The 22556-nt window shown below is 38.8% G+C and overlaps 1 protein-coding gene across 5 annotated transcripts in view; it reads left to right on the top strand.

Moving 5' to 3' along the window:
- The first annotated feature begins 10312 nt into the window (after positions 1-10312).
- Camsap2 (calmodulin regulated spectrin associated protein family member 2) overlaps positions 10313-22556 on the top strand; it is a 91041-nt gene continuing 78797 nt past the window's right edge. For all 5 annotated transcript variants that reach the window (XM_071600195.1, XM_027945686.3, XM_071600194.1 and 2 more), the window contains exon 1: positions 10313-11300. In XM_071600195.1, the coding sequence (XP_071456296.1) occupies positions 11235-11300 (66 nt within the window). In that variant the 5' untranslated portion in view covers positions 10313-11234. The remainder of the gene's footprint in view (positions 11301-22556) is intronic.

Genomic DNA, 22556 nt, shown 5'->3' with positions numbered 1-22556 from the left:
CCAAATTGCTGTAACTAACACTAAAAGAGAAATGAAAAACCAGGGGAAGTGACTGCCTTTGACAAAGGGCTGATATATTTAATATATAACATGTCTTTCATGCTAAAGGTGAATAATGAAAAAATGAGAAACTGGTTTCATATGAAGAAGAAAAAAGCAAATAAAATTATGAATACATCTTTAACATTACTAGTTAGCAATTAAAATATAAATCAAAAAAAAAAAAAAAAAAAAAACAACACATACTCTTGCCGGGTGCATACCTGTAATCCCTGTGGCTCTGGAGGCCAAGGAAAGAGGATCACAAGTTCAAAGCCAGCCTCAGCAACTCAGTGAAGGCCTAAGCAATTTAGCGAAACCCTGTCTCAAAATAAAAAATGAAAAGGGCTAGGGATGTTGCTCAATGGTCGAGCTCCCTGGGTTCAATCTCTGGTACCAAAACAACAACAACAACAAATGTACTCTTACACATTGCTGTTGTAAACACGAAAATGTATACAACCTATCCAGAGGGAAGTATTGCATATAAATCTAAAAACTCATAAAGATGACTCAGTAGGTTACGCTTACAAATTTATCCACATCTAAGAATAATCAGTGAGGTGGGCAAAGACACATTTAAAAAGGTATCCCTTCCAGCATTATTCATAAAAGCAAAAGCAGAATAACAAAAATATACTATAACTGAGGCTTGGTTAAAGTAAAAAAATTGATTCATTCATACAGTGAAATTCTATTATTCATTAATTTAAGGTTTTAGGTGAATACTTACTGATATCAAAGAAAATTAATATTGTTATTTGAAAGAAATAGATCACAAATGGGATGTACAGGTCACCATTTTGGTACAAAACAGAAAGATATGTAAAGGATCTCTGTGGAGGATGAAGCTACTGTTGACTGTTTATTCCAGTTGTTTTTCTATATTTTCTAAGTTAAATAAGTGAATCTGGATTGTTTTCATCATTAGAAAAAAATTGTGATTTTTTTTAATGTATTAAAAAACATGTTCGGTCATACCTAGAAGGTGTTCTAATTTTTTTGCTTAATATTGACGTAGGATTTCCCCAAGTTATTTAAAGTGTTTTTTCTCTTTTTGATGAAAAAAAATAACATACGTAATGGCCAAGATTTGGGGACAAGCTGTAGCTACTACCAGCTCCTGTCCAGCCCACCCCCACATCTCTGCTGCCATCTGGCATTCCTACCCTCACTCTAACAAGTTAATCAGAACAGCTAGGCAGCTCATGGAAGGGAAACAATGAAACTCATTTCAAACAAAATAAAAAGTTAAATGATGTACAGAAATACAACCTATTTGGACCAGTCCCTTTATGTGAATATTAAGATGTTCACGCAAGATGTTGTGGGGGGATAACGGTTTGCTTTATACATACATCCAGACAGTTCTTAGATTTCTAATCTTACTTGCAAACAAATAAAAATTTCCTAATTTTATCTTAAAATGGTTGTTGCTATTCTGAATTGTGCTCATTTACTTTAATATGCAAGCCTATTTTACAATGCAGTGAAAAACGAGCTTAAGCAGATTTAAAATGGATTAGGAAAAGCATTAACGCATTTCTTCTATTTTTAAAGATGCCTCTTTAGTTTGGAAGTGTGAAGGGCTATCTCAGCACATTTTAATCCCCTTCACCTTTTGTTGCTTTTCTCTTCTTTCCAATTTCAGCTTTCATTTTGAATAACCTATTTTTCTTTTCTTTTTTTTAATATTCATTATTTAGTTGTAGTTAGACACAATATCTTTATTTTTTATATTTTATTTTTATGAGGTACTGAGGATCGAACCCAGAGCCTTGCACATGCTAAGCAAGTGTTCTACCACTGAGCCACATCCCCAGCCCAGGAATGTAGTTTTCACATGGCATAAATTCTAAATTCCACAAAGAACATCATTTTGGATGCCACAAGCTTTTTCCTTTTCAAATTCTCAACGTTAAGCTGTAATTTTTCCCTTCCAGTTTTCTCCAGAACCTTTAAATGAACAACATAAGAAACCAAACAGAAAGATACATTTCTTGGATCTAGAAAATGAGGAGGAAGATGGAGAACAGGTGAGAAAATGAAATCAGGGAAGGAAGCCTCTGTTTTGTTTCTGTTAATCAAAACTGCATGTTTGTAGTTGGAAACTACATAATTTAACTGGGATCCTAACTAAAAAGATCAAATATCACCAAAAAGTGCAGTATAGGGCCTGGGGCTGTAGCTCCGTGGTAGACTGCTTGCCCAGCACCTATGAGGTGCTGGTTCTATCCTCAGCACCACATAAAAATAATTTAATAAAGATACTGTGTGTGCCTCTACAATTAAAAAAAAAAAAAGTGCAGTGTAGTTTTCAAGCTATCCAAAGGTCACAATGAAAGGAGCAAAATGACCCTTTTCTGTGATCCACTCATGTATCCAAATCTATTTTGAAAGCAGTTCCACAAATGTTTTAACCCAATTCCTAACTAACATTTTAAAGGAAGACTTAATTTGTATTTTTAGAGACTAAAAAAGAAGGAAAATTTAGTCCATATATGCCATTGACTTGTTCAAATACCAACATGTTTCCATAGCAAATACGTGTACACATAATTTTTTTTTTTTTGCTTTGTTTTTCTGAATGCTATTAGGAGCTGGGTTTTGTTGTTTTTGTTTGTTTGTTTGTTTGTTTTCCCCAGAAGCTAATCAGAACAAAGTCACTTAGTTCAGTTATCAGAATACTGGTGTGCAGACTTTAGAATTTTTTGAAGCAACCAAGTTTCCCCGAATGAACTATTGAACTGGAGAGAAGTTGAATTGGAGAGAAGTGAATATGAGGTCATCAACTTTATTTTTTATCAAATGAGGATTCACCAAAATTCGACCATCATTTACAACTCCTGTTATTTCATAAGAGAAAGGACTTTTTAACGGGGGGGGGGGGGAGCCAGGAAGGAAATAATCTCATCATAAAAAATTATCCTTTGAAGGAAAAATATTAGTTTTATTTTAAAGATTATATTTTATCAGAATGAAGTCTAATAAAAAATAATAGACCAGAATTTAGGAACCTTTGGTATCACTCATTTTTAATTCCCATATAAGCTAGTTAAGTTACACTGATATATTTCACAGCCCTAGGATGTGTGCTAATGTGATTTTTGTGGTTGTTATACCTGTTAATTCACTGATTCTTCCATTTATTCAATAAATACTTCCAGTGGTCTATTATATATTAGACATTGCCAGTGATTACAGCAGAATAAGATGATCTCTTTCCTTATACTGCACAGAAAGGATTATAATTCAAGATGAAGCATTCCCTAAGAAAGCACAAACGAGTCCAGACAGCCACAGGTGGGCCAGAGAAAGCTTCATGGAAGAGGTGCATTGAAGGTAAATACTGAATGATGAGAAGATTTCTGTAGCTTATGTCGGGCTCTCAAAGGGCTTTACAGAGGGAGATTAATAAAATTAGCCAAACCAATAATCCCTGCAGAGGATTAAGTGTGTTCAAGGTCCTGAGAATAGCTCAGCTTGCTATGTATAGGACAGTAGCAGAGAAACACAAATGGAAAGGCCACTTTGTTGAGGAACTTGAAAGTCAAGGCCAATGTTTGGATTGTATCTGGTAAGCAAGCAGTGTAGGGGAATGGAGGAATTCCTGAATTAGAAATCAGGAACCATAAATCTGAGCATCAGCTCTGTTCATTCTCATGAAGCTTTGAGGAATGCCCTTAATCTCTCTGAGCCTTCATTTGCAACCTATAAAATGAGGTTAATCTCTACGTTACACGCTATTTTGTGATTAAGTGAAATAAAATGCAGTATATGAAAGACCTGGGACAATATCAGACACATAACATGAAATCGCTAAAGTTTTCTGACTGAAGATATTGGATCATCCAAATTCTGGTGACCTATAAATCCAAAAGGGAGAGAATGAGCAGCAGTGAGTGAGAAGAAATGAGACATTTTAGGGAATGGAAAAGAGTAATTGGAAGGGAGAGATAACTGAATTGCTTGGATAGGGTGGGATGAGAGAGGGAGGTCTCCAGGAGGACATATTTTAAGCAGAGAACGGTATTATTAGCAGCATTATGGAGACTGGGCCAGAGGGAAATCTGATGAGGATTTTTGTTTTGTTTCGTTTTGTTTTAATCTGGTTGAACTGAAGTGACACCCCTTTCTCCACAGAAAAGCCCTCTTCACCATGACTGATTTTAGGACTGTCAGCAAAAGAGTCTCTGCAAAAGAGTCCAATGTAGATAAACTTCCTATTTTCATGTCACCCTGTTGACTTGGCCACTGGCCTAGAAGATACCAGCACTCCAGGTGCTGGACACCCCCTTACTAGTTTTTCACAAATGTATCCAATATAGTACTTTGAAGAAATGTGCAAACAAGGCCTCTGGCCTTGAGCTGGGCTTCACAGAGATGTCTACATTTTTAAGATAAGTTACAAATGGGCCCATAGTAACAGCTGGAAGGGGGAGGAAAGAAAGGGGAGATGAAGCTCTCTCATTCTCAGGTGTTGTCCTTGAAGAGTTAACTTGCCCAGAACAGTGAAAGCAAAAGCTGCTTTTATGTGAACTTCTGCAGACTGTGATCTTCTGAGCCCTTCCCCTTACATGCTGGGTATAAAACTCTGAAACTCCCTGAACTTGGGGTTCAGGGGATTGATTGATTACAGCAAAGGCTGTACCCTCTGAACCTGGCTGCAGCCAAATAAAACTGTTTCCTGCTATCTTTGGTGCCAGGCCTTGTTTGTCCCTACAACAGAACTAGAGATGCTAGGACTGTACCAGAAGACAGGTTAAGGGCTGAGACACAGATGAGGGAACTGCCTGCCCAGGGACAAGAGCTGAAGCCATAAAGAAGTCACTGTGATAGCAAGGGAGGGAGGAAAGCAAGGACTGAGTCTCACCTGGGGAAGGCCAGCAAACAAAGGAGGTTGGAAGGGCAGCAGAGAGGGGACTGGAAAAGTGAGAGAGAACCAGGTACAGACAGGGGCCCTGGAACCTGAGAGGGAAGACTGTGTTCAGAACAAAGCGACACTCATAAAGACTACATGCCATGGAGGCCAAAGGAACAAGGGCTCAAAGAGTAACAAGGAGCTGTGTAATGACTTTGAGAAAATAGTTTCAGGAGTGTGGTAGGAGCAGAAGCTATGTTGCCAGGAGAGAGAGGGAAAGTGTCAGTTTAAAAAATTATTAGCTGAGGATGTGGCTCAGTGGTAGAGCGTTTTGCCTACCACTAGTGTGATTCTGGATCAAATCTCCAGGCCACCAAAGGAGGAAAAAAGTGGGGCCAGGTGCAGTGGCACATGCCTATAATCCCAGCAATTTAGGAGGCTGAGGTAGGAGTATTGCAAGTTTGAGGCCAGCCTCAGCAACTTAGTGAGACCCTGTCTCAAAATAAAAAATAAAAAGGGCTAGGGATGTGTTTTAGTGGTAAAACACTTCTGGGTTCATATCCCAGTTACCTCCCCTTCAAAAAAAGATGCAATTTAAATCAAAATTAACCAAAAGTTACCAAAGCGTATACACACGCGCGCGCGCGCATGTGTGTGTGTGTGTGTGTGTGTGTGTGTGTGTATGGGGTGTCTCTCATCTACTCTAGTTTCTTGGGTATCTTTCTGAGAATATCCAAGATTTCTCATGAATATTTGTTTTTTAACACCATAAGAAATTCTTTTTACTTGACCCTTTGATATCTTGAGATCTTTCTGTATGATGTAATGGATCCCTACGTTCTACCTCATTTATTTGGTCAGTCCTCTTCTATTGGTGGACATTTGAGTTGTTTCCATTAAGTTGATAAAATGAACAAAATCTTCTTGGTTGACTAGGAGACAGTCTAGAACTGTGTTGACCTTCTTATATTTTGTTGACGTGTTGACTCAATGCAGTAGGACTTCTGTATTTACTGACAAATAGCTGTATCTGTCCCTTCTGTCTAGAGTCCTTCTCTTTTTGCTTTGGTCTCTGCCTTCACTGGAGGATCCTTCTTCCTGTTCTGCAACTTCCCCTGGCCTTTCTGCATGATCCCAACATGAGGCTTTCTGGAAATTCAAAAAAATGTAACTCCAGCTCAAAAAGGATTTAAATCTTAAATGCTAGGCGTCTGACTGATTTAACCTTCAGTTTTAACGTGGTAAAATATATAGAAGCCATCTTCTTGTCATAGACTGTTGGCATTGGAGGTGCCTTAGAAATTGCTTGGTTCTACCTAGCAGTGGAAATCTGAGGGCAGAAAAGTGGCATGATTTCTCTCAAATCACATGTCAGGAATAAAGAACAGCACTGGTGTCCATTCTGTTCTCTCCCAATTGTCTTATCTGCCTTCAATGGTGTTTAAAAATGATGGAAGCTTTGTCCATTACTGGAAGCTAAGGGAGCTTGGTTTGAGCAAGGAATAAATATAGAAACAATATCTTAGGGACCTGGGAAAATTCCTGTGCTGTTCCTGGGAACCTGAGGGCCACATTTCTCCATCCAGTGCAGACGTTGACTCACAGAGTGACTCTGGGAAGTTATGTGGCCTCTTTGTGCTTCACTCGTTCCAGCCACACACTCTGGCATCCTAGCACACAGGCCTTGCTGGAACGGCTGTGAAGGTTGATGAGGTAACCCTTATAAAAACCTGTCAGCTCTTAGGATGAAAGCTACACTGTGTTTAGAAGATAGACTGGGAGATGCTCAGCACAGGCTCTGCTATCTCACATTGGTTTATGAGGTGCTGCTACACGTCACTCAACTACACCCCTTATTGTCACCAGTTAGCTAAGCATTCCCTACCTCCGAGTCCTAGCTTGGCCTTTCTTTTTTCCTTCCTTCTTTCCTTCCCCTGACCCTCTTTCCTGTAATGCTGTGGATCTAACCCAGGCCTTCTGCATGTTAAGAGCTCTACCCTTCAGATACCCTATCTCCCCCTGTTCTTTACCTGGTTGATTCAAAGTTTACTTATTCTAGTTCCTCCTACTTTTGAAATAACATAAGGTCTTTACTTACTTAAGTGCTTTGCCCTGTGATTTTTTTCCATCTACCAAATGAGGATAATAATAAGACTGGAGTGAGGATTAAATAAGTTGATATATGTACAATACAGCCTGGTACATAGCAAAAGCTCTGTACCAGTTGCTATTAGTGCAACCGACTGAAAGTGGATGATAGGATATGTACACACACTTCTACTTAAGATAAATCTACTTAAGCAGTCTTGCGGCAGAGCTCCCTGGTTTAGTATTTCTTTGCTTCTGATGGGATACACCAAAGATTTCTATAGGCAAAATTACAAGGTACAAGGCTTCTAGCCTCTGGAGATGTGACAATGAAGGAAAACTGGGCTGCTTAGGCCAAGGATCTCCAAATTTTATTTGCTTCTTTGAGCTGTCCTGTTCAATATTGCATCCTCCGCACTTGGGTTCTCAATCAATACTAGCAGATGAATGGATGAGTGAATTTATGAATTTACCTTAAGACAGAAATGGAGGAAGGCGATAAGGAAGGAGGTCTGGCTGACGTTTTAGAATTTCCAGATGAAAGGAGAGAAATACTTTTCAAACAGAGAGGAGTGTTGTGGGTATAGCTGATGCCCTACGGATGGACAAGACCCTAGGTCTGGATATAAAAAGTAGAGGGACAGCTGTGCAGTTGGGCAAGCAGGACCAAAGAATCATTGGGTTTTGTTTTTGTTTTGAACAAAGTCACTATCTTAAGGAGGCAGTAGAGAGCATTTCTTTTTAACAGCGACAGTCCACAGAGATTTCCAGTTTTTCAAAGGATCATTCTGAAAGTGTCACAAAGAACACCCTATTAGAGTGTCTGCCTCTCTGAAAACAAATCCTTCTTCTTTGTCCTCAGGGTGTTTCCCTGTTAATAACAGCCTCCTACTATGACCCCAAGTTGTTTCACAGTCTCTCTGAAAGTAAAAGCTTCTCATTGTTTTGATACCTTTCCCCCCACTCCCATTCCCCAAATCCTTTCAAGTTAGGGTCAGAGTAATGCCATCCCTACTAAAGTGTCACCCTTGAATCAAGGGACAAATCAGAGCAATGGCCTTTTTTTTTTTTTTTTTCTTGCTCTTCCTCATCTTGTTTATTTAGGTTGAAAGAATTTTCAATGGAATTCAACAAGCATTTATCCAGCACCGACTCTGGGCAAAGCACTAGATCACATTCAACATAAAGGTGACTAGGCGTGGTTTCTGGTCTTGAGAATCTTGTATTTACTGAAAGATCATTATAATGACAGGTAAAATGTGTCAGTATCTCTCTTCAACCTTTCTGGACTACAGGTTTCTCTTTTAAATATATCTAAACGTATGATATATTCACATTGAGTTTTTCTTAATTTGATTTGTGTGCTCTAGAATTCAGTTGAGGTTGAATTTGAGAACATTAAATTTAACAGTAGCCTCCAAGAAACATTCCCAATCCCTCCACCTATATGTTCTCAATGCACTTTGTATCTGTTATAGACTTAACACTTTTACTTTGTGTCATATTTATTTAAGTATATGTCAGATTCCATGTAATCTGAGGACAGAAGACCATGTTGAATTTGCAGCTAGACTCTGATACCAATCAACCATGAAATCTTGGTTAGGCCACATAATCTCTATGATCCTCAGTTCTGCATCTAGAACTGGAAGATAAGAAGGCCTGTGTCACAGAATGGATGTGGAAATCAAATAGTTATCATATGAATGTGCCTTGAGAACTATTATCTATATGCTAATCCTATCATCCCTTATGTGAACTAGCAAAGAGCATTTACATGAGAAAAACTCTATTAATATTAATTAAATTACTGAAAAATTATATCAACACCCCACTCTCCTGTGGCATATTATTATTCTCATGACATTCTTTCCCTACCCTACATTGTTATCAATGCTTATCTGCAGAGCCTTGCTAGTTTCAGGGAGGAGTGTTTGTAAAGATTAAGCAGAATCAAAGAAGCCAGTTTACTGGTGCAATTGCCCTTTTAGATAGTAGGCTCCAAAGCCTCTCCCCTCTTGTGCCTTGCTTCTATCATAATGACTGATGATAATAGGGAGGTTCTAGCAGTACAGAGTATGGGCTTTGAAGTAAGATAGTTCTGGGTTCAAATTTTAAGTCTGCCTTTACTAACTGTGCAACATAGGCAATCTAAAATTTCCCCCAAGAGTTAGTTTTCTGATCTGCAAAATGAAGATAACACAGAATTCTACAATAATTAAAATTAGATAATATGTTAAAACGAGATATGAAAAAAATCACTAAATTTTTACTAAAGTAAGCTCAATAAGTGCTAATTATGGTACCATTTACCTTTGGCCCTAAATATTAATTGAGCAACTACCACAGGCTGGTCAACATGTAGATGCTGGAGATGAACCATGTCATATCATTAAAGGCAAAGACAAAGAAGTAATTGATGATTGGCTAACAGTATGAGAAATGTCATGGCATACATAAGAACAGGGTGTTCTGGGAACAAAGGGGAGGCACGTGACAGTCCCCACTGGGAAGTTGTCAGTAGCTATCAGGGCAGGCTTCCTAGAGGGAGTGACTACTGTGGAGAGACTTGGAGATTAAGGAGGCAGTAAGCTAGGTGGACAGAGGGCCTACAATGAGCAAGGACACACAGATCTGAGAAAGCAAGCCCTCTTGGGAAAATGGAGAGGGGTCTGATGAAGTGAAGCTATAAAGCCTTTAGATTTCAGATCCCGAGAGGTATCAGTTTACTTTGTGAAAGGATTTATCTGATGGATGTATGCCTTCTCTTAGAACGTTCCAGTGTGGAGCATCAAGTTAAGAAAGTATCTTGACATCATGAAATTCCTATAGCTTTGGAGCCTCAAACCTGATTTTCAGACTTGTTTAAGCCCTTAGGATGACTTAACTCACTTCATCTCTCCATAATGTCATGGTCAACCAGCGATAATACACACCCCTTACTGTTACTGTGAGGACTACATGGAACTGTGCAGGTCAAGTTCGCAGTAAAGTGCATTCCACAAAATAAGCATTTTAAATAAACATCAGTTCTTTTGGTTGAACCACCAGAGAATATACAGGCTATGGCTAGGCCTACTCTCTCCTTTTTTCCTTCCCTTTCCTGTTTCGTAGTGTAAGAGGAGCAGCCAGAAGCCAGAGACTCAGAGGACATCCACCCCAGCGAGAACTCCTAAGTGATGATTAAAAGGCATCCGCCAGAGTCCGGGCGCGGGCCGGGAGCGAGGCTGGGCATGCTCAGTGTGCGGGGCGGCGGGCCGGGACCGGGGAAGCGGGCGGGGGCCCGAGCAGCGCCAGGGCGCATGCTCAGTCTCCGCATCTGCTCTCTCCATCCAGTGCCGCAGCCGGAAAACCGCAGCGGCGGCGGCGGCTGAGGGGGAGCACCCTAGTCCGGCGGCAAGAGGAGGGGGAAAAAATACGAGGACATAACTGATAAGGCAGGAATCGAGAGCTAGGGGTTGGCGGCCTCTTCCAGGCCACCGCCTTGGCCGTCAGCAGGGAGGAAGCGCCGGGAGGCGACGGTGGCAGGAGAAGGAGGAGACGGCGACGGGAAGGGAGCTGAGGAGGGGACGGGCCGCCGGCGGCCTGGGCGCCGCAGTGATTTTGACGTTTTCCTCTGCTCTGTCTCCAGCGGCCCTGGGTGGGCCACCCCCGCCGCGCGCGCCCCTCGGTCCTGCTGGTTCCTCCGCCCACCCGCGTTCTGAGGGGGTCTTCCCGCTCCGAGGGAAGGGAAGGGGGAGGCGAGGGCGTGTGGGCATCGCTGTGGCGGGGACATTTTCCACAACGTGATTGTTAAAGACTACCCCCCCCCCGCCTTAAAATTCCGGGCCCTTCCAGCCTCCACCCTCCCCCAAGCCCGTGTGACTAAACCGAGACAAAGGGGAGGCGGCCTCGCTCACACGCGCGCTCGCGGGGCGGGTGGCTCCGAGGGGCGCGGGCGGACGGACGGACGGACGACGGACACCACGCCGCCACATTCCTATGCCCGGGGGCAGCGGCGGCGGCAGGCTCGCGGCTCGCACAGCTGAGCTTCCCTCCAGTCGGCGCCCGGGCGGGCCTCGCCCCGGCCCCGATGTTTTGAGCTCCCCTCCCCTCCCCTCCCGACCCCAGCGGCGGCGAGGCCACACCATGTGAAGGTTAGAGCCCGGACATCCCGAGGAGCCACGGTGAAAGATGGGGGATGCTGCAGACCCCAGGGAGATGAGAAAGACGTTCATTGTTCCAGCCATCAAGCCCTTTGACCACTATGATTTCTCCAGGGCCAAAATCGCCTGCAATCTGGCCTGGCTGGTGGCCAAAGCCTTTGGGACAGGTAAGTGGTGTCTTCCCTTACCTCTTCCTTCCGAGGATGTCCACATCCCGGTTTTTGTTCCCTGATTCGCGAGTCTCCATGCGTGGCTTTCCCTACCGGTTCAGAGAGATGGTGGGAGACTAGGACGAGGAGAAAGAGAGGAGAAAGCAAGCAGGCAGGTTGGATTGTAAATGAAGGGCCCTGGAGTGGTCAGGGGGATTCGGCCGGATTCCTTTTATTGGACAGCAAAAGTGTTCTTTTTTACCCCCCTTTCACTGAGCAGTTTTTTTTTTTTTTCTTTTTCTTTTTTTTAATCAGTGAGCAATTTATGTAGAGTGGTTTTAATTTGTGGCACTTTCTTCGTTGTACTGCATACATTCCCCCCTCAGTCATAATTGTGATTACTCTACCAAGAAATCTGTGTTGGTTTCTTCATTATTGGAAGAAGGTAGATGGTACATAGTACTCTATTGATTTTTGACATTTGTAATGGTGGCTGCTGTTCACACTCCGTAGGATGGAAGGTGGCCTGTGTTGAAAAGCAGTATTAATTTTTGTTGTCATTCTTTATGCCTGTATCAGCCCTCTGTACACATTTCACGTTCTTATTAAACCATCTATTAAAGCCAGTGTGTAAGTTTGCTGACTATACATTGCTGTTTTCATTTCGTATAATCAGTGAGGGGCCTTTCTTTTTATGAATGTATTTTGGCTTTACACATTAAGAGAAACAAAAACTCTCTACTTGGGATTTTTTCTTAGAAGCTTTTTTTGATGATATGTGCTGTTGACACAGAAATTCTGTAGTACAGTCACAATTAAGCACTCCCTCCATAACCCAGTCTTGCAGAATAACAGGAAAAGGGCCTGTTCTTTAGCTGTTGATTTAGGAGCCCAAGCTGTGGAATGCTTAAAAAATTAGCTGGCTTTTCTTTGGAAGACGCTTCTGTCATTTACTGTGATAACTTTTAAGAGTAATTTTTATTCTACTGTAGTTAATAAATTTGGATTCATAAAATATTTATTGAAAAGCTCCTTAGTATTTACAAACTTTTTTCTGGATATTAAATACAGGATTTTTTTTGGAGGATGATGGCTGATTTCTGATTTAGGACTGTGAAAATATACTGGTAAATGGTTTAGTTCACTTTTGCTGTTTGAACATATAGTTGAGTGTTTTCAGTACTTGCATCTTAATTTACAAGCAGATGAACTTCAGTGTTTGGAAAATTGAATTAGTTTTGGAGGAAATTCACATGGATGTAATTTTATATTTATGACAACCTTAATTTTATTTGAATTCTCATGTTTTGGTATTAGACTGGCACCAGGAATAAATGTAATAAATCTTTTGAAATAATTTAAATTGTAAGATTTCTTTGAAACTGAATATCTAGAGTAACAGAAGAAAGCACAAAGTATTATTATATTACATTTCCTACTGATGTAAGCAATAAGAATAACACATGTGTTGGGTTTTAACTTAAGTAGCATACTGAATGTAATATCCATTTGAAAGGTCAGTGAAGGCTATTTAAGTATTTAGGAAAGAGGAAAATTTATATAGTAACCTATGTGTAAAAGTAATGGGTACAAAATGGAAGGTCAATAGAAACAGGAATATTTTCTATCAGAAACTGAGAGGATTCTTAGAATACAGATGTCAAAATTTTGCTGTGCATTCACAAAGTCTAAACCAGAAAATGGCCTATTTTCTGTATATGTGTCAGGCCAGTTAGTAGATTCTGGGTCACTTCATGAACACACGTAGAGCACATTGGAGAAGAAAGGAAGTGAAAGGAATACAGTATTAATGGAATCTTATTCTTTTGCCAGGCACTCTGCTAGATGCTTGCATTAAGTTGTACATTTGGGATTCACAACTCAGTGATGTCCATAGTGTGTTCCTCATTTGAACAAAGTTGAGGAAGCCAGAGAGATGAAACAATTCTACTGTCACACTGTCAGTAAGTGGCAGAGTTTTCATTTGAGGTTTGACTACAAAGGGTAAGACACTAGTGAAGGTGGGACATACCTGTTACCCATTATGTTAACAACATTATTTCATTTATTCCTACAGTATCCTTATAGATACTGTTGCTGTTTTTCAGATGAAGGAGGCACTGTTTTTCAGGCTAGAAAGACTAATTTGCACAAGATTAACATCTGACAAGTGATATATTCAACATGCCAGCTCAGGTCTTTCTGACCCTGAAGTCTTTGCTTTTTGCTGTAACCATTCTGCAGAATGATCCTTTTATTGGCAAGTGTGGAAAATGTGCACATAGTACATGTTCATATCTAATATTTTTTCAAAGATTGGACAGATCTTAACGAACTTTCAAATGGTTTAGAGGAATATTGTTGATACTTGGTTACTTTTGCCTTGGCAGCAGTTGAAATGGATTAAAAAGATCATATTCAAGATGAGATGAAAAAATGAGTTTAGAAGGCCTTCAGAGTGTGACTTTGTAACAAGAAATTAATACATTGTTAAGAATGTTATGTTTATACACTTTTTTTAAAGAGCTGATGTCATTTTTTAAAAAATATTTTTAGTTGTAGATGGGCCCAATATCTTTATTTATTTTTTTATATGGTGCTGAGGATTGAACCCAGGTCCTCACACATATGAGACAAGCGCTGTACCACTAAGCCACTATCCCAGCCCAAGAGTTGTCATTAAAAAAAAAAAAAAATTGTAGTTGTAGATGGATAGCATACCTTTATTTTATTTGTTTATTTTTATGTAGTGCTAAGGATTAAACACAGTGCCTCACTCACGCTAGGTAAGTGCTATGCCACTGAGCTACAACTCCAGCCCTGTTTGTACATTTTGTTTATTGACAGTTTTTCATAACAAATTTCTGTGAAGTGAATAGAAAAAAAATAAGTTTTTTTAAAATAAATAATCTCCATTTGCTATAAATGCTTACCAGAAAAGGTTAACGTACAAAATATTTCAAAATTGTTGCCCAGTTGTATTCATTTATTCAAAAAATTAGCCCAAGCCTGGCTCAGTGGTGCAGGCCTGTAATCCCAGTGGCTCTGGAGGTTGAAGCAGGAGGATGGCGAGTTCAAAGCCAGCCTTAGCAATTTAGCAAGGCCCTACTCAACTCGGAGAGACCCTGTCTCTAAATGAAATACAAAATAGAGCTGGGGATGTGGCTCAGGGGTTGAGTGCCCTTGAGTTCAATCCCTAGTACCCCAAACAAAACCAGAAACAACAAACAAATAACCCAACTTTCAGTAATGATTTACTAGAGTCTCTTAACAATAACATATAGGGTTTTTCTGTTAGAAACCTAACTTTTGACATATAAAAAGTAGTTAGTTTTAGAACCATATGTTGGAAAAGTAATTTAAAATGGTAGCTAAAAATCAGTTGTGGATATAGAATGAACTAATTGAACTATAATAAATGAAGTATAAACATCATAACAACTAGGAAGCGGATGTGGAATATTTAATTAATTTGAAATATTATGTCAAGAGCTTTGACTCATATTCTCTTTATCCTAAAAATATTCCAAATGGCCTGTCTTAATAGCTTATTTTGCAGAATAATGCCACTACAGTTTTAATCAAATGAATAAGTTTATGTAGATGAGTTTGCAACAATACTCTAGTTACTTTAAACAAATTGCAAAAACAGGAGGAAGTTAAACCATTGTGGGGCTCCTGCTGAATTTGAATAGCTGAACTTATTTAAGCAATTATAAGACAGAGTTTGCTTTAAATGTCCTGCTCCCTTAAATCCCTTGGGGGAATTCTGGATGCAGAACCTCTTGTACACTCTTTGTTACTAAATTCTTAAATTCAGAATTCTTAACATGGAATTCAAGGCTCACTTTCTGATGTCAGTTTGTCATTTAAACCTTATCAACCATCATTCCCTTTTTTCAGATTATTTTAGTTCAGTGTTATAAACTCATTTGCTGTTATAACATTGTTATATTTCTTTGTATATCCCAAGAGATCTTGTCAAAATCCTACATATGATATGATCTGACTCTAAGGCCATGAAGACTATAAGAACAGTGCTTAGTAACTGTGGTTAAGAGAGACTTGGAGTAGCAGTAGCGAGGCCAGTTTGGGACATTATTGTAGGATTCTGGGCAAGAGGTGATAAGGGCTTGAAGTGGGGTGAAAATGACATTAAAGCTGCAGTTATCCAGCAGTTACTGTGGGTCAAGCACTTTACACATGGTATCTCATTTTAATCCTCATGACAGCCTTATGAGGTGGAAACTGCTAATCATTCCAGTTTTGCTGATGAGGAAAGTGAGGATCATGGGTTTAGGAACTCATCCAAAGCCACCCAACTAATGAAGCTGGGATCTGAACCAGGGAAATCTGACTTCAGTCTGTGCTCTTAACCATTATACTAAATGGGTGGAAGTCAAAGAAATGGAAAAGAGATAGATGTTTTAAAAAAAAAGTGTTGCAGAAATTTAACTTTTAGTATTTCTAAAAGATTGAATTTGGGGTGCATGGGGAGTGCTTTTGCTGAAAATAGAATATTTAAGAGGATAAGGTCACCTGAGGTTTTAGGGAGGATGAGGTTACCTGAGACTTTCAGATTTAGTGACTGGGAGAATGAATTGTGATGCTGTTAACTGAGAAAAAACAGTAAGTTGGAATGGGGAAGGCAGCTTTATTTTCAAAAACCTTGAACTTGATGTGTTGGCTAAATATCTTCTCTGAGAAATCCAATGAAATAAGTAGTATAAACGTAGGTAGTAGTATGATTGAGAAATTAAGGATAGAAATAATAATTTGGTATTTTGTGCATAGCAGTGTAATTGAAATTGGAAGTAGATATGACTATAGGAGAGAAGAAATTTGAGACAGAATTAAGGGTAGTGAATACTTAGAATGCAGGGAGGAGGCTGAGGAAAAGGAGGCAGAATTAGAGCAGTTACTTAGGAAGAGAATTAAGAAAGCATAACACTGAAGCCCAGGAAAGGAGAAGTTTCTATGGAGAGGTCTGATAAATAGTGTCTAATGCTGTAGGTTTCAGCAATGCTGGTCTTAAGAGCTTATGCTTTAGTAGAGGAAGATGTGATAAATGTATAACTACGTAGAGTTCAGGAAATCTATGTTAAGAGTCATATAATGGGAACAAAGACATTCAGAGGGAGACTGGTAGGGGTAGGGGATGAGTGGTGGGGAGAGATCACTTTCAGCTTAAGTGGTCTGTGAAGGAAGACCTCATACTGGAGGTGATATTCAAGCTAAATCCTGAAGAAAATCAGGCCAGATAGAAAGTAGGCATTATAGATGGAGGAAATGGTTTGTGTGTAGGCATGGAGTAATGACACCAGGTAGTGTTAGTGAAGCAACATAGACCAGGTAAATTGGAGGAGGTTTTTGTAATAAAATAGTGAGAGACACAGCTTGAAAGGTAATTTGGGACATAATAGTATGTAAAGCTAAGCTAAGGAGTTAGGTGTTTATTTAGTAGATAAACAAATTATCTAAATACATTGGATAAAAAGAAGAAAAGAAAAAGCTACTATTACTAATTTATTATAATAACAGGACTTTGTGCTAATTACTCTTCTGAGCATTTTACATGTAGTTTTTCTCTTATAATTCTTTAAACAACCTTATTAAGTCAACATTGCTTTATTTTTTTCCTTATGAAACTCTAAAGCAGGATTTCCCAACTGCGGAACTACTGGTAAGATAGTTCTTTTTTTCTTGGGGGCTGTCCTGTGCCTTGTAGAATTTTAGCAGCATCCTTGGCTTTTACGCATTAAATGTCAGTTGTATTCCCTACCCCTGTTCCCATCTCTTTTGTGTCAATGGTCTAGTCATTGTGAGATGTCTCCTGGGGAGCAAAAGGACCCCAGCTTAAGAATCACAGCTATAAAGGTCATAAGATATATTATGATTTAAAAGATACTTTGCACATTGAAGTACAAATTAATTGTAAGACATCCTGATTTCACAAATACTCAAATTGGAAAAAGAATTTAGGAAATATGATAATTGCTTTTTTTTTTTTTTAATGGGGAAACAATATAGAGGGGTCAACTAAATTGTCCATGATCATCCAGCTTATTAGCAGTGGAACTGAAATTAGAGTCTAAGTCTTTTTTAAAAATATTTATCTTTTAGTTGTAGCTGGACACAATACCTTTATTTATTTATTTTTATGTGGTGCTGAGTATTGACCCCAGGGCCTTGCATGTGCTGGGTGAGCACTCTACTGCTGAGCCACAACTCCAGCCCTTCTTTATGATACTAAAATTTGCATCTTAATCTGTGTTATATTCTTCATATAATACATTACAATCTTATGTTTATACTAGAAATGAAGGCATACAAAAGCATGAAGACCTTTTAGTCAGCCTTAATTTTTTTTCTTTGCAAAATTTAGAAATATGTTTCATTTTTCTTCAACAAGCCTATTTATGTTTGGATAGTTAGAGCAGAAATAGGAAATGTATTTAGCCTCTGTCATTTTTAGGGTCTCCTCCCTCCTTCAGTGGATCTAGTTTGCCATGTGTACATACTACTTTATGAACACTTCAATTAGTAAATTATAAATAATGATATTTAAATGAAATATTATATACTTATTAATACTGACAAGCTTGGTGGTTTAGCTAATAATCACTTCACTAATCACATTTATCACTTTTCCCACCCCTTAGCTTCACATAGTTTTTTATTTTCCTTCCTCTGGCCCTTCATTCCTACCTTTCTACCACTGAGCCACATCCCCAGTCTTTTTATTTTATTGTATTTATTTTTTGGACAGAATCTCGTTAAGTTATCAGAACTGGTCATCAACTTGAGATCCTCCTGCCTCAGCCTTCTGAGTAACTGGGATTATATGCCACTAATACCTGTGTTTTTCTTTCTTTTTTTTTAAAAAAAAAACTTGTGTCTTCATCATATATTTTCAAATTAAAGGCCTATACAGTAGCATCTTTCCAGTTTTCCTTCCCCACCTGACTTCCTTCTTTTCTGGAGCATTTTCCTGAAGTGTTTTGTCTCAATTTTCATGTTTGCTGAATGGTTGTGATAGTAATACTCATAAATCTTTGAGTTGTTTAGAAGGAACACATGTAATTACAAAATATTCATTTTATTACTTTCATATGTAGGCTGCTATTGGATATTTTATTTTCCATTGTGGAATGGGATTTTATTTCTTATTGTTATATCAATGAAAGTTTTTATTAAAAATATTTTCACTACAAACTAGAAAAGATAAAACAAGCTAGGAATACAGTGACAGAGAGGAGCCTGAACTCCCTTGATAACCCTTGTAGTTATATACTGTAGTGTTATATCCAGTAATATTCAACAATTGTGTGTGTGTGTGTGGGGGGGTGCTGGGGATTAAACCTTGTGCATTTGAGGCAAGCACTCTACCAACTGAACTATATCCCCCAATAATATTCATAAAGGACTTGTACTTTCTAGAGATAAAAAAGTGGAATTTTTTTGGGGGGGCGAGGAGCTACTGGGAATTGAACTCAGGGGCACTTGACCATTGAGCCACACCCCCAGACCTGTTTGTATTTTATTTAGAGACAGGGTCTCACTGACTTGCTTAGCACCTTGCTTTTGCTGAGGCTGGCTTTGAACTCGAGATCCTCCTGCCTCAGCCTCCTGAGCTGAAAGGATTACAGGCAGAAGTGGAAATTTTAATTGAAATAATCTTCATCTCCTTCATGTTTCATACATCTTGGTTCCTGGGATGTGTATGTGTGATTTTAAAATGTTATTTTGAAGCTGTCATGTTTCCCCTTTCTCATCCTTTCCTTCAAACCATTTTCTAACTCTAAAATGAGAATTGCATGCACATTTTAAGTACTTAAGGCTCTTGAAATAAAGGACATTTGATTGAAACATTTAAAATGTTTTATAGACACTTGTCCTCAGTAAAGGAAAGTTTCAAAGTAGGTAGTTTCCGTTTTTTAAAAATATTTTTTAGTTGTCAATGGACCTTTATTTTGTTTAGTTATATGTTGTACTGAGGTGCTAAGAATCCAATCCAGTGCCTCACACATGCTAAGCAAGCGCTCTACCACTGAGCCACAACCCCAGCCCCCACCCAGTTTTTTTTTCTAGATGCCATTCTACTACTCTAAAGGTTATCTTTTTTTTAGCCTTTTATTTTCCATGCCTCCTACCCCCACTGTCTAAAGGGGATACTATTTAATTATGTAAAAGGCAGGTAATAAAATACATTTCTCTCTCATATTAGGCAGTGAGGCATAAATTGTTGGGACATACAGCTTGGGGTCCCTGCTGTCTGGGATAGAAACACTGGCATTGTAGTCTGTCCAGAAGCCTTAATATTCTTGTCTCTTTTTCCTTGTTTTCAAGGAAATAAATAACAAGTGATACCCTTCCTCATGGGTGGATTTCATCTGACCCAGCGTTCTTGTTCTGAAGCAAAATTTTTAATCCAACCATCTCATCAGTGTTTCTAGATATTTTCAATGTTTGTTCCTCTTTCATATCTTCTGCAGGGTACTTACCAAATTCACCACTGGTTTCAGTGTTGGGGAAGATTTCCTATGGCTGTTCAGTTTCCATTTTCTTGTATTAAATGAACATACCAATTAGTTATTATGTATCTTTACAGAGCTGAACTTTAGTGTTCTGGGTAGGACCAACAATTGACACCATACTGTGCAAATTTGCTCATCCTTTTTAAAAATGATATTCGTATAGACTGTTGACCATGTAAACTTATTCTCTAATTTATATGTTTTGTAGAATTTGTATTGTGACACATTTCAAAATATCTTTAACCTCTTTTTATAATTTTACATAAATGCTAGAGGTCTTGATTTTTATAGGTTCTTGAAAATCTATTGATGCTTAAAATATTTTTTAAATAGGTAGAACAGGCACAGATTCAAAATTCAAAACATGTAAAAGAGTAGATCTGGTGACAATCTTCTTCCTGCCTTGACTCCAAGTCACTTAGTTTCTGTTTTAAGCAAGGTGATATCATCAGAAGTCTCTTTTCCAAAAGATCTTTTGGAATACATTTAAAAATGGTTGACATGGTATGTTTTATATTATGTGTATTATACCACAATAAAAAAAGTCATGGAAATAAGATGGGAAGTGGGTTGGAGTAGGACCAAGAGTCATGAAGGGGGGATCTATTTGGTCCAGGTCCAGATGATAGAACTTGAATAGGAATGATTTCAGTGACTATGAGAGAAGTGGATGGATGCAAAAGATAAGACATGGTGATTGATTTGATATGTGGAAGGAAAGCTGAGATTTTGAGAAATGTTAAGATTGAATCTATTTAATGAAGAAGGGAACAGTAGAAGAGGGTCAGATTGTGTGTGGAGGGTATAGCATTCAGTTTGAGGAACATCTGAAATGGTAGTATGTGCTTTAGACCCTTGGAAATTCATCTGTGGAGCTTAGAAGATCTCATGAATGAGATCTCTCATGATAGCTGATAATGAAAATCAAGAAAGTGGATGACCTCCATTCATTAAGGGAGGATATGGAGAGAGAACAAGATGGAAGATGGAGACCCAGCAAAAGAGTCATGCATAGAGTATCTAGAGAGGAAGAAAGAAAACGATGAGGAATGTGGAGTCTCAGAGATTGGGAATAGAACACTGAGCATGATAACATTTAAGGTGCAGCTGAGGAAGATTTAGCAATTAGTTCCAAAAGGTTCATTGGATTTAGCAGAAAGGAGTTATTGATGATTTTACTGATAACATTTTGAGTGAATGAAGAAACAAATGTGACTAGGTTGAAAGTAAATGGGAGATTGTATCAGTTGTGGTACCTTCATTTGTAGTAACAGAAAATCCAACTCAAATTGGCTGACTATTGAGGATTTACTAGTTTATAAAAATGAAAAAGTCCTGAGGTAGGATGGGTTTTGGATTTGACTTGATGAGGGCTCCAGCTCCATTTAATTCTATCAGTGGTGCCCTTTCTCATGGGTGGATTTCATCTTCAGGCTGTCTTCTCCATGGTGGAAAGTGGCTGTAGTAGTTCCAGGTCTCATTCCCATGTACTACATCATACAGAGCTCTTTCCTGATTGTTTCATGCAATTTATGTATTCTCTTCTCTTGCCTTTTTCTTTCTCTTTAAACAAAACCATTTGATTGTATCTCAGATATATACTGTAACTATAAGCTTTCATGTATTTGTTACCGAGCCTCCATAGTTATCAACTTGTGGCCAATCTTGATTCATCTGTCAGCACCCCCACCTCTGCCAGTTATTTGAAGCAAATCCTAGATATTGCATCACTTCCATCTATAAATATTTCACTATATATCTTTTTTTTAACTTTTTTAATATTTTATTTTTTGGCAGACACAACATCTTTGTTTGTATGTGGTGCTGAGGATCGAACCCAGGCCGCACGCATGCCAGGCTAGCGCGCTACCGCTTGAGCTACATCCCCAGCCCTCACTATATATCTATAAAACCAAAGATTCTCTCTTTTTTTTTTTGATCAAAAAGCTTTTATTTATTTTTTTATGATTTTATTTATTTATTAATTTTGCATTACAATTCTTAATGCACCATTATACAATAATTTATCGTATCTCTGATTATATATAAGGTACATTGACACCAAATTCACATCTTCATACATGTATTTTGTATAATGATGACGGTCTCCTTTCACCATCCATGCTATTCCCCTTCTCCCTCCCTTTCCCTCCCACTCCTATTCCCTATCTAGAGGTAATCTTCCTCCCTTGCTCTTCCTCCCAACCCCATTTTGAGTCACCCCCCTTATATCAGAGAAGACATTCGGCATTTGTTTTTTTGGGATTGGCTAACTTCACTTAGCATAATCTGCTCTAATGCCATCCATTTCCCTGCAAATGCATGATCTTATTATTTTTTATTGCTGAGTAATATTCCATTGTGTATAAATGCCACATTTTTTTTTTTATTCATTCATCCACTGAAGGACATCTAGGTTGGCTCCACAGCTTAGCTATTGTGAATTGTGCTGCTATAAACATTGATGTGGCTGTGTCCCTGTAGTATGCTGTTTTTAGGTCCTTTGGTTATAGTCCGAGAAGAGGAATAGTTGATTCAAATGGTGGTTCCATTCCCAGTTTTCCAAGGAATCTCCATACTGCTTTCCAAATTGGCTGCATCAATTTGCAGTCCTACCAGCAGTGTATGAGTGTACCCCCCCCCCATCCTCGCCAGCACTTGTTATTGTTTGTTTTCATAATGGCTGCCACTCTTATTGGGGTGAGATGGTATCTTAGAGTAGTTTTAATTTGCATTT

This window comes from Marmota flaviventris, chromosome 12, assembly GCF_047511675.1.
Source record: "Marmota flaviventris isolate mMarFla1 chromosome 12, mMarFla1.hap1, whole genome shotgun sequence".
Classification (NCBI taxonomy): domain Eukaryota; kingdom Metazoa; phylum Chordata; class Mammalia; order Rodentia; family Sciuridae; genus Marmota; species Marmota flaviventris.
The sequence above is the reverse complement of the archived record's forward strand: the minus strand, read 5'-3'. Positions and strand labels throughout refer to the sequence as shown.